This window comes from Etheostoma spectabile, chromosome 1, assembly GCF_008692095.1.
Source record: "Etheostoma spectabile isolate EspeVRDwgs_2016 chromosome 1, UIUC_Espe_1.0, whole genome shotgun sequence".
NCBI classification, from domain to species: Eukaryota; Metazoa; Chordata; class Actinopteri; order Perciformes; family Percidae; genus Etheostoma; species Etheostoma spectabile.
Genome location: NC_045733.1, coordinates 29598870 through 29611147, shown reverse-complemented (window position 1 = coordinate 29611147; position 12278 = coordinate 29598870). Strand labels below are relative to the sequence as shown.

At 40.0% G+C, this 12278-nt stretch overlaps 1 protein-coding gene across 3 annotated transcripts in view; it reads left to right on the top strand.

Annotated features, from left to right (window-relative positions):
* Window positions 1-7124, top strand: part of mpped2a (metallophosphoesterase domain containing 2a) — a 59040-nt gene extending 51916 nt beyond the window's left edge. For all 3 annotated transcript variants that reach the window (XM_032516124.1, XM_032516129.1, XM_032516137.1), the window contains 3 exons: window positions 2206-2321; window positions 4355-4468; window positions 5188-7124. In XM_032516124.1, coding sequence (XP_032372015.1) covers window positions 2206-2321; window positions 4355-4468; window positions 5188-5306 — 349 coding nt within the window. In that variant the 3' untranslated portion in view covers window positions 5307-7124. The remainder of the gene's footprint in view (window positions 1-2205; window positions 2322-4354; window positions 4469-5187) is intronic.
* Window positions 7125-12278: the final 5154 nt, after the last annotated feature.

Below are 12278 nucleotides of genomic sequence, written 5' to 3'. Positions count from 1 at the left end.
CCATCCCTCACTATAACAAAGCCTATTGATGTTTGTGCACTGATTTCCCCTCGGTCAAAAACCATACGCAGCGCCATCGCTAAGTGACTGGAAGCTGCTTCCAACTCAGCGGTATGTCCCAAAGTAACCTGGGAAATAACAAGTCAAAATTCTCTTTTCATCAGCGACTCTTCTGCTGCTCTGTGCTGCAAAATTAAAATTAAAAGATTTCTTTCCTGGGCTTGTTGCAGTAGGTCAGCTTATATACTGAGGTATTATGTGGTGATAATCTATCTTCCTTTCCTCTGTTGTCAGCCTTCTTCTGCCATTACAACTATTGTGATAAATGAAGGCTCAATTTATCAACCGGCCTCTACTCGATTTCTTTTTCTCCCCTCTGTTCCCCCGCCCCCGCTCCTATGTCTCACCTCTGCATGGTTCGCTTTATTTCTTCATCTGTCCCCCCCGCCCCCTTGCATCCATCCATCCATCCATCCATCCATCCCTCACTCATTCCCACTCAGACAGATCGAGGCTTTCTTTGTGTCTGCTGGGGAAGGCTGAGATGCTGCCTGTCACCGCAGAGCTGCAGACTCCCATCCAGGCTGCTGGAGGTGGCCTGGCCGCTGTCAATCAATCTGTAGCTGTGTAGCAGAGGGGAGGGGGGTTGACACATGATGTGGCTCCCTGCTGTTTAGAAATTCACTGTTTTTTTTTCCTTTTCTAAAAGACTTGCGCAGTATGGTTATGGCTTCTAAAATCAATGAAACTTGATTGCGACTCTTTGAATTTAAAGCTCCTCCTCTGGTGCGTCAAACCAAGTGCTCTTTATTCACGGGTTAACAGTCTGACCGATTGCAGATGTTTGTTTCCCGTTTACCCATCTCATGCATTCTTATTACATGCTGTGTACAGTGATATACTACTACTGCATGTCTTTTTTTCATGCGCCCTGTCATTATGTCAGGTGCCATGTTGTTGTGAAATGTTTGTTTAAACCACTTGAATAAAAAATTCATGTTGTTTAGTTTAAAACAGTCTAAAGGAAATGGTCAATTATAGTGGGATTAAAACTCCCTATTGACATTATTTACAGCACTTGATTTACAGCTGATATGAAAAGGTACACAACCTTATTTGTTTAACAGTAATTTAGTTTTACTGCAAACCGTCACAGGAAGTGCTTTTATTTTGAAGTAGCCTACACGGAAGTTGTCTGTTGTGTACTCTTCCTAGCTTATTGAGATGAACGTGAGAAGCTAGATGCAAAACATGTCCATCAAGCTGTTCTCTTTCTTTGTTCGTAAGAGTGCAACATATTCATATGTTCACAGTAACAGACAAGCAGTTTGGTCGTCATAGGAAGCCATTCCACTACACATGTGTCTCTGGTGTTCCACTCACATCCAAACTTGTAAGAAAACACATCCATGCTGTTTTGAGTGAGATACGGGTTTCTGAATGCATCCTACCTTCAGTCTCTTGGTGAGATGTTCAAAATCGGCAGGGCCGTCTACGTCATCAGCTGAAACATTTGAATATTTGCTCGCTTAGCTGCTAGCGTGGCACGCCCTCAAACTCTGCAACTGACTAGCTAGCAGTACTGCGCATGTGCGACTCCCAACAAAGATGGTACAGAAGTGAGATGTCTCACTCTGTAGATAAAACACACAGAGTGGAAAGAGGGTCTGCAGCAATGTGTGGTACAACAGAAGAAGGTGTTTTTTGAAAATGAAACCATGTAAACCTATTCTGGTACGACCTCATAATACAATTATGAACCTGAAATGAGCATAATATGGGTTTTTTAAATTTAGTTTTGCTCAATTTGAAATGATCCTATTTCAATAGAACAACAATATTACAACAAGATTAAATGTATGTATTGAGTTTTCACTCCGTTTAGGTCATGGAAACATACACTCAGACAACCTAACCAAAAGTAAGTTGTTAGTTCCTAAACATGCATCAGCGTCTTAAAAACAGATTCTGGATAAAGCTGTAAGAAACCAAAGTGAGTAAATATGGACATGAGCAAGGTAATAAGAATTAAAACAAGAATTTCTTGCTGCTGCAGCTTTTAAGAAGTGGCAGGCTGAGGAAAAAGTGCATACATTCATACAGTCTATTTTACTTCCAGATATCAATTTAACTTTATGTATGTAATCATGGTAGCGTTAAGTCTTCAGCAATAATAATGTGATCTCTCTCCCTCGGTCTCTGCAGGACTCCGTGGTTTAACGGCTGGGGGTTCAACCTGCCTCGGGGTCAGTCTCTGCTGGATAAATGGAACCTCGTCCCTGAAGGCATCGACATCCTGATGACCCACGGACCTCCTCTTGGTGAGTCCAATTACCTAATTACAGCCCCCTCATCACCATATCTAATGAGGTTGGGCCTCATTATTTAAAATTGGTATGAAGTCACTGGAGGCGTCATAGCGGGCTGTGTGGCTGTGTGGCTGTGTGGCTGTGTGGCTGTGTGGCTGTGTGGCTGTGTGGCTGTGGCTGTGTGTGTGTGTGTGTGTGTGTGTGTGTGTGTGTGTGTGTGTGTGTGTGTGTGTGTGTGTGTGTGTGTGTGTGTGTGTGTGTGTGTGTGTGTGTGTTCTCTCCGCGGTTTCTAAAAAAAAAAGTCTACAATTTTGAGATCAAATTTGTAGGCCTTTAAAAAGTAAAAACTTCACTAGTATTGTGTTTGAGGTCTTAACAGGACCTTATCCATGTCAATGGAACGCTACCTCTAATGCTCATTGAATTAATGTTCCTGCAGCGCTTTAGAATAATGTTCTGTCACTAGTCCTAATACAAACATGCAACTTATATTACAGCCAATCTAGACACCAGTCCTATTATGCCAGTGAGGAAATCTGGGAATTTTTTCAGACAATGTTTCCTGACTCTGACATCTGACTTTGTTTTTGATGGTGTGATATAGGTCTTAAATTTCATTTATAAAAGTCAAAATAAAATTTGACTTGGTGAAACCTGCAGAAACCCTGACTATAGTCAACACTGGTTTCATCTAAATCCAGTAGTATCTGTAAGGGACGCCCCGAATACAGTGTGATTACACGGTCTGATTCAATATTTGTGTGTGACTTTATGAAAAAGAAAATACATATTGTTTGGTTTTCACTACAGACTGATTCCGTTTTCTTCTAGTTGTTTGGGCTCCAGTAGCTTTTTTTTGTTTATTTTGCGCTTTCCGTCTGGCTTTATTGAGTGATTTCCTCCCCTCTCGCCTACGGAGGGTATGCTGCTGTTGCTGCGGCAGCCGCTGTGGCCGTTTGATTGCATGGAAACTCGATTTTTCACCAGTGTGACAGACGCTGCAAACGATTGGAGGGAGACCATGGGAGAGGAGAGCAGAGCTGGGGAGAGGAGGGGGCGGCAGAAGATGTTAGGTGGCTCACCAGAACTGGAAAACATGAAATGGAAAACAAATCAGGGTTGCACGACTGTGGAAGAGTAAAGCAGACTGCCAGAATGCTGTTAAATTCAGATGAAAAGGCAGTAAATGAACAGTTGTGAGGGTTTCACTGAATTCCAGAGTTGAGTATCACGAAGGGGTTCTGAACTACAAAAGGAAGCCAATATACTGTATAAGATTCTGAAAGTCAACTTTGAATATGTTCGCAAGAGTTTAGATAAGCTTCACATACAGTAAGTCAGAAGTGATGCACAACAAAAGATATGAGATATTATCTGTTTCTTATTTGTACAATTTTAACAAAGAGAATCACAAACTACATCGTCACTACCTCCGCTTTTGGTAAAAATCATACAGAGAACTGTGACAGCTCGTCACTGTTTGACTTCATTGATGCTTAGTGAGGTTTTTCTGCTGCCGCTATGATTTAAATAATCTAATAAAGGTCACGGGTTACTAGGGCTGCTCGATTATGTAAAAAAATCATAATCGCGATTATTTTTGTCAATATTGAAATCAGTTACAGTATATAACATGATTACTGCAATTATGGAAGTTAAAAAACAGTGAAACAGGTAAACAGATCAACAGTCAAAACACCTTGAACTGTCAAATTTCCCTTAATAATTTTCCCATTTGAACTTTTGTTATTATTCAGAACACACACACACAACAGACAAAATAAGAGTTTACTTGCAAAACGTAATGTGCAAAAATAATCTTTTTTTCTTGATTATTCAGTTTTTGTGATCATTAGGAGCCGAAAATTGTAATTGCGATTAAAATTTGGATTAATTGCTACGTGTTACAGTTCTGTACATCCATTGCGGATGATTGGTCAGTAAGACAGTCCGCGTAAAGAAGCACTTGATGAAAATGACAAACAAGACCAAGACTGTCTGGGGAACTGAGAATTTTAAAACTTGTAACGTGTCTGTCTGTGTAGGTTTCCGAGACTGGGTCCCTAAGGAGCTGCAGCGGGTCGGCTGCGTGGAGCTGCTCAACACGGTCCAGAAGAGGGTGAGACCCAAACTTCACGCCTTCGGAGGCATACACGAAGGTACTGAGGATTAAGAAAATCCAGGGTCAGGGGGGTCTGAGCTTCATACTGACATACAGTAGAACACAGTGTCTTCCAGCTTTGTTACGAGTGACTGTATACCCTCCTTTTATTCTGGTAACCTTACAGGAAAATCATATTTCTAGGTTGTATGATAGAGGGATTGCATCTGGGAGTACAAGTGTAGAAAAATGATCTTTTAACAACAAAGGAACAACATAGAGACTGCTGTATGTTTGGAGAGTGAAACCCTTTGTTTTCTAAACTATTCCTTTGACAAAATTGTAACTTAACCTAAAATTAGCAGTCCTAACTAATTTATGCGGTCAATAAAAAATGTCTTTGCCTTTATTATAGTAATCTATACAATCAAATTACTTAATTTCTTAACAATTAAATATTTTGTGAGTGTCGATCTTCAGCTATAAAAAAAAAAAAGACGCTTCAGATTGTGAACTCCTCAATTTAATTTACGTCAATAGAATGAAATAATCCCTTATCGTGTAAAACACTTTAAAAGGGATGTCAAAGAAGACACAACATGGTGTTGAATAGCCAAAACCAAAATTATTAACAGTATTAAAACCCAAGCAATTAGTGCAGAGACCTGAAAGTAGAATAAAAGGTGGAAGAGTTTATGGAAATCGAAGCTCCCTGCCTGTGTGGTTTCTGAGGGGACTGAAGGTTACCTGTTGCTGACACGTGTTCCCCGTCCTCAGGCTACGGGATCATGACCGACGGCTTCACAACGTTCATCAACGCGTCTACCTGCACCGTCAGCTTCCAGCCCACCAACCCCCCCATCGTGTTCGACCTGCCCAACCCCTCCAGCTCCTGAGACCAGAGGACAGGGGTGGGGAGGGTCGCGGGCTTTCTATAAATATGCGGGCTTTCTATAAATATGTCAAGTTAAAAAAAAAGAAGAAAAAAAAAAAATTCTAATTGTTTCTTTGCATACTTTTGATCTTCTCCAAGCTGTTGTTGAGATATGGAGACGTGGGGGGGGGCGGGGGGGGAGTTTGTCCGGGAGAGTTAAAGGAGAATACCGATGTTTTATTGTTTTTTTAATTGTGCCAACGGTGCTGGTTTCCCTCTTAGATTTGAGTTTTTCTACACACAATTAGCGTAATTGCAGGTATCGGGACTTTTTTTTTTTTTTTTTTTCAATCTTGTTTCAGTCTGAAAAACAACTTCCACAAAGGCAGATAATCCGTGAAGAAACTTTGTCCTGATCTAACATGCAGAACATTTTTATATCATCACAACTCAATGTTACGTTCTGCTTTCTGACTGGAAAAACTGGAAACGTCAAACGTCGTATCGGGCGGAGCGCCAGAATGTTCTTTTCAATTTAACAAGCTCATTTTCAGAAGATCACAAATCAAGTTTTTTTCAGGGTAATAGGTATACTTAGTATTATTTTGTGCTCCTGACATAAGCTGTTAAATATTTTCTTTTGTGTGATCACAAAAAATGCAATTAAATGACCACAAGGAATATTTACACTCCCGTCCTCTTCAGCCAGTACCATCCTATTGGCATGTGTTCGTTGATTTGGAAAGTTTTTATTAAAAAAACTAAAAAATAAAAAGTATGCAATGCGAAATGAATTTGGGGGGAATGTAAAACTGAGCTATGAGTGACACCGGTATTCTCCTTTTTCAGAGGGATTTTGTGGTTAAACAATCTTGCTCTTGATAAATATTGGTCAGATCTGTAAGATAAATGATGCTTTGTGAATTTGTACAATTTCTTTGTTTGGTTTGCATTGGCAGGACAATGGATGCCATTGTTGTATCATCTGATATTTTGTGCTTAGGTCTTTTTCCTTCTTTTTTTTTTGGTTTTGTATTCTCGTCAGTTTCTTTTTTTTTTTTATTGTTGGCTGACAGGGACGCTGCCTTAAACTAGCTTTAATGTTCTCAGCTAGAGCCCCACTCTCTGCAAGCTCAGAGGAAAGTCCTTATTTATTATCCCGCAAAACAACACCTGACTAACGCAAGGACAGAAAGCATCACATTACAGCCCGAGAAATTTACTATGTGACATCCCATTAGGAATTTCTGATCTAATTTGGAAAATGTATGTATAAATATATATATATATATATATATAAAACATCTGTACTAAAAGTTGTGTTTGACGGAAAAAAATAATCTGGTGCATTTTTTTTTGTATGCACCTGTCTAATTGACATGTTTCTTTAACGCTCCCATCAGACGCTCTTCAGACATTTCTTTAATGTTTTCGTACCGACTCTCCCGGTAAGGTAGGCATTCATTTCGGATGAGAGAGGAAAAGTTGTCAGAGTCACAATCCAACAGGTGCCGGTTGTTCCCAACAACACACCTGCCTAAACCTGGAAAAGTTGTCCTTTTTAAAGTGTACATTTGATAGTATTTGTGTTTTTATTGCTTTTTTTTTTTTTCTAATGTTGCACTGTGTGTAAATGCAATCTTGCTAGCACAAAAAAATGTTGCCAATAGTTGTCTCAACTTTTGCCGCTGTAAATGCTCTTTCCGTGCTCTGTTTCCTCTCTCGCTCTTTCTCTGATTGTATCCCTCTTCATGGAAATGTTAGTTCTCTCTTTCAGTTCATTGTGATATATTTAGCTGCCTTTATATGCAAATAAAATTGCAAGATTTTTACTTATCAAGCTCTGTCTTGGTTTTTTAATCTTTTAATATGTGACCAGTCTTCCAAGTCCAGGTTTAGTCCTGAATGTTTCAGTCCAACGTTGAGTCTCAAAGGTGTCTGAGTCAAGTCTCGGGTCCTCGGTACGTCAGACCAAGATCACACTAACTTTGTTGGTGATCACGAAAAAAGGTGCGTTTTGAAAATATTAAAAGACAAAACATTTGAAAAACACTGTCGGATTAATTAAGTAGCTGTGCACAGAGCTCCACATGTTTAATGTATCTGGTTGCACGGTAGTGGCAAGGATCAAAGTAGCAAAAACCGGCACTCACAAATTGATAGTCTTATTTATTGTGGACAAAACCACAATTATATAAAACTTTGGCCCACAACACTGTAAATGAGGAGATTATCTTTGAGTGCCGGTGCTTTGCGTCTTTAAATGCTGTCCTATCGCCTGTACAGTGGCCCAAATGTGCAAAACTAACTTTTTGTTGACTGGTTTTCACAATTGCTGTGTTTTGCTCCCTCAGGGCCACCATAGCACAACTGGTGAGCAGTTTGCCCGAGGTGGGACAAAGCCATTTTTTTTGCAAGTCTCAATTAATAATTTAAGAATAAATCTACAGAAATAATTACTGTTTTTTTTTCCAGATTTCATTTACACCAAATTAAAATCATTTGTCATTTCTGGCCTGCTTGTTTTTTTCATTTACCGTCTTTTTTTTTTTTTCTTTCTTTTTTTTTGCTGTCCACTACAGAGTTTTTACATCTGAATGTGATAAGCGGAGGTTCACTCGGGGTGACTGTGTCTCAGGTGGTACAGCGGTCACCTACCAATTGGAAGGTTGGTGTTTTGATCCCTGGCCCTGCAGTCCCATGTCGAAGTGTCCTTGGGCAAGACACTGAACCCCGAATTGTTCTAGATGCTGCGCCAGCGGTCTGTGAATGTTGAGCTGGCATCTTGTATGGCAGTCAGCTAGAGCCCCACTCTCTGCAAGCTCAGAGGAAAGTCTACAGTGTGTGACTGAGTGTGAACGGTTCCTGTACTATGTTGAAGCGCTTTGAGGAGTCATTGAGACTAGAAAAACGCAGTGAGTCCATTTGTCTGCTGGTCTGCACTGCCAAACGCACCTTCTCCTTCCGTTCACGTAAAGTGATCCAGTGACTAGTGTCAGACTTCAAATCAAAGGATATCAGCTGTGGGGAAAGGGAAGAGTTGGCTCACTGTTTTAATAAGTTTCTTCATATGTGGACTTGTGTCAAAAGGTTAAAGTCCAAGGGATGTCACCATTTATTGGTGTTAAAGTCAATATGAAGTAACAAGCATTTTTTTATATAGTCCTCACGTCTGTGACTCAATTCCAAGTCATTTGAGTCGACATTTCTGCAGAAGCGTTGCTGCCGTGCAATTGTCATGACAAGATTTATTTTAAAGGCAGCCAAACGGCATCAGCCGTGTCCTCATTAGCTTGTTTTGACGTTCATGCTGTCTGACAACTGCTAATAGAATAATCATAAATTATCAGTTTGACTTCAAGTCAGCACTACATTTACATTTTGCTTTTTTGACTTTAGCGAAATGTGCATGAGCGCCGGTTTGGTAAATATTGATGTTGTGCATGCAGTGGACACGGCTGCGAGCGAGCTTGGCCTACTTATGAGAGCTTTTTTGTTATTTATGTCTAAAATATATAAATGTTTACTCATCTGCACAGCCCAGTATCACAGCAGGCGTTTTGCCTCAACAAGCAGAACACCTGCCGGTCGTCATTGTGCGGAGGCCAGAGGAGCAACACGCTTAAGTCTCGACCCACAGACGAATATAAAGGCAGTGTCTTTCTCCCCGCTGTGACTGTGTAGATAAAAAGCGTTAAAGCTGAAATGTAAAACTTTTTGCAAACTGTTGACCGCTCCAGCTGTGAGGTTTATTTGAAACGACAATGTTAGAACTACGGCTAAAATCGCAGCTTAGTTTTTTAAAGGCTGCTAAAGATGCTTCAACATGCTTCACTCAGTATGAGAGAATAAAGACATGGCTTATGTTTTTTTTAACTTTATTGCCCAAATTAAACATTGGAGGCAATTTTAGCAACACAATACAATACACTTGAACTCTTTCAATGAAAGGTCAAAGCAACAAAAAATAATTAATAAAAGGGTCACCTTGTGATTGAACTCCATTCAACACCCATACTGACTACACAGAAGCAGGATAAATAAACCATCACACATCAGTATGTTTAAATTATTCTAAGTCAAGGCCTAGAATGACATTGGTCCATCTTCTCACAAACAAAGGTACCTTCAACTGTAAAATAGCAGTCATATTTTCCATTGTATGGACCTGTTTAACTTTTTTGTCTCCTCTGAGCTACCGTAGGGGGGGCCAGGCTTCATCCAATTAATAGTTATCATTTTTCTTGCGGTCATTAACAAAATGTGTAGCATGTAACTTTGGTCTTTAGAAAGCAAGTCTTCAGGTATTTTCTCCAGTAAGAAAAACAAAGGGTCCAAGGGGAAATCCATCTTGAAGATTTTGTCCACTTCCTTTTTAATGTCTTTCCAGTATGTCCGTATCACTGGGCACCTCATACACTTTTTATCTGAATATTCAAAATGTTGTGCCCCCAGATCTGCATCATTTCTCATTGGTTTCATCAGATTTCATTCCTTTTCCAACACTGGCCAGCACAGATCCTTCGTAGGCCAAAAATAAAATGGGCCTGAGTTGCGGGCCGCCTTTGCCAGCCTTTTCCACCAACCCCCTTCTCTCATCACCTCAACATCAAAGCAACCCAACCAATTAACTATTCCCCGAAACGAGAGCAGCAAAGCATCGCCCCACACCCACCAGATCCCCCTGCACATTACCATAATCCCGTCTATCATATTAACATAAGCCACAGATGAGCAGGAGGAGACACGGCTGCTCTGGCTCTGCTGTGTTCATCCAACCTCTTAGTGTGGGTGGAAAGGCATACGGACACTTTAATGCTGCACATGTACCTCTGCAGTCCTTTCAATACAGGCCCTAATATACTCCATGACTTCTTTAGAAGCTAAGCGTAAGTTCATTCAGGATGACTTCTATGTCTCACATTTTCTCGCTCTCTCTCTCGCTCTCTGTCTCTCTCTCAGATTTAGAGGCTTTATTAGCATGACCATATTTACACACAGTATTGCTTAAGCACATAAACGGAGAAACATTTACACATTTACATACATATTTACAGGAGGAAGCAGACATTAAAACATGTTAACATTCGTGCAAAAGCAACAATTATGTCAACAAAATTTAACAGCAATAACAACACCAACATGAAAACAAGGATATTATAGTGTGTGTACATGCATGCATATCTCTCTCTCTCTCTCTCTCTCTCTCTCTCTCTCTCTCTCTCTCTCTCTCTCTCTCTCTCTCTCTCTCTCTCTCTCTCTCTCTCTCTCTCTCTCCCCAAACTGAATCAGCTGCGTCTGTCATCAGCTGACTCTGGGCGTTCACTCTTTCAGGTAAACCAACAAGATTTGGCCACGATCTCTCGCTGCTGTTGCATTCAAACTTTAAATCTCTTCTCCTCTGCTGCCAGTTGTCATTTTAGGCAAAATCGATGCAACCCCTCCTCCACCCCGTTCCCCGTCAGCTCTCATCATTCCCATCGCCCAGAGTTCCTCCATCATCACAAGCCCCGCCTCCACAGAAACCATCCATCCAGATCTTCAGGCTGTTTCTTCATCTTTATTTAGGTAAACTTATTTTACTTTTAAATGAAGTCTCTCCTGATTGAAATATGCTAAGAAATCTCCCAGTTAACCGACTAAGAGTACACATGTTGTCATGCTGGAGTATCAACATTACATGCTAATCATTAGAATGCTACCACGCAAAGAGTAAAGCTGGTTTTCATCATAACGTGATACATGATGCTAATATTCTAATTGTTCCATCCTAAACTCCATGTTAGAGTTTTGACATGTCGTGCAATGCAAGCTACATGTTTGTAGGTCAACTAACTGATTGTACACATGTTAGCATTAGCATGCTAGGTAGTTACAGTGGTGGAAAGTACTTTACTCAAGTACAGGACTTTGAATTTTACCGTACACCTTTGTGTACTATTTTTGTTTTTTTTCTACTTTTACTCCACTAGGTTACATTTTTGAAGTAAATATTGTAACCTAAATATATTTGACAATTTGCAGATTTGGATAATAAATACACAATATACATTACTAATGCGTTATGATGCTTATGGATTCATATTTAGATGTTCCTGTACTTTTTCTTAAGTAAGATTATAAATACAAGACTTCTACTTGTAATAGAGTACTTTTACTTAAGATCTGAGTACTTTTACCACCTTGTCAGTGTTGTTGTATAGCATTAATGTGATTACAGTTTTCAATAACAAGTAGAGTCAGGGATTACAATTCATAATTCAGTAATTTCATTACAGTCTCTGTAACTTTAACAGATTTGGGGGTTAGATTATTGGCTGTCTGGGTGTTAGAGACAGGGATATAATCAGTTGGGTCTCAGTTCGGCACAGCAAAAGTTAAGTAAAACATATTTCTTTTCTATTTTTTGCTGCTGGGTAATTAGTAAAGTAGCATAATTACTTTACAAACAAAGGACTTTCACTCAGGAGACATGGGTAATTTTGAAATTTATGGAGTTTCTACAGAACTGAGTCTGTGACGCAATCAACGTCAGTGACGTCATTTAACATCCTCATTTAAGTAGTTTTATTGGCCTCATTTTAAACCAATCGCTGATGTTTTACTAGCCCTAATTAGGTTTTTGTTGTTGCCTAAACTTTATCGGCTCCAGGTAACTTCTTTGTGGATGCGGGGGGGAGGGGCCCATAGAGAATGCCTTTCTACAGGGCCTAGAACTTTGTGCTACGCAGAATCAGATGTGTGCTAACACACCTGTTCATGTTTTGTACTGATGATTTAACCAGAATGGTTTCACGTCAACAGACTAGCCTTGGAATTGTCTGAGCAGAAAATGAACGGGGGATCTTTAAAGTGGATTTTTTCTTTTCCTTTGACAGAAACAATTAAGTTGGTTTTATTAGGGTCTGTCACATAAATGTGTTATGTTTGCTGGATTATCAGTGCCGCTCTCTCTCTCTCTCTCTCTCTCTCTCTCTCTCTCTCTCTCTCTCTC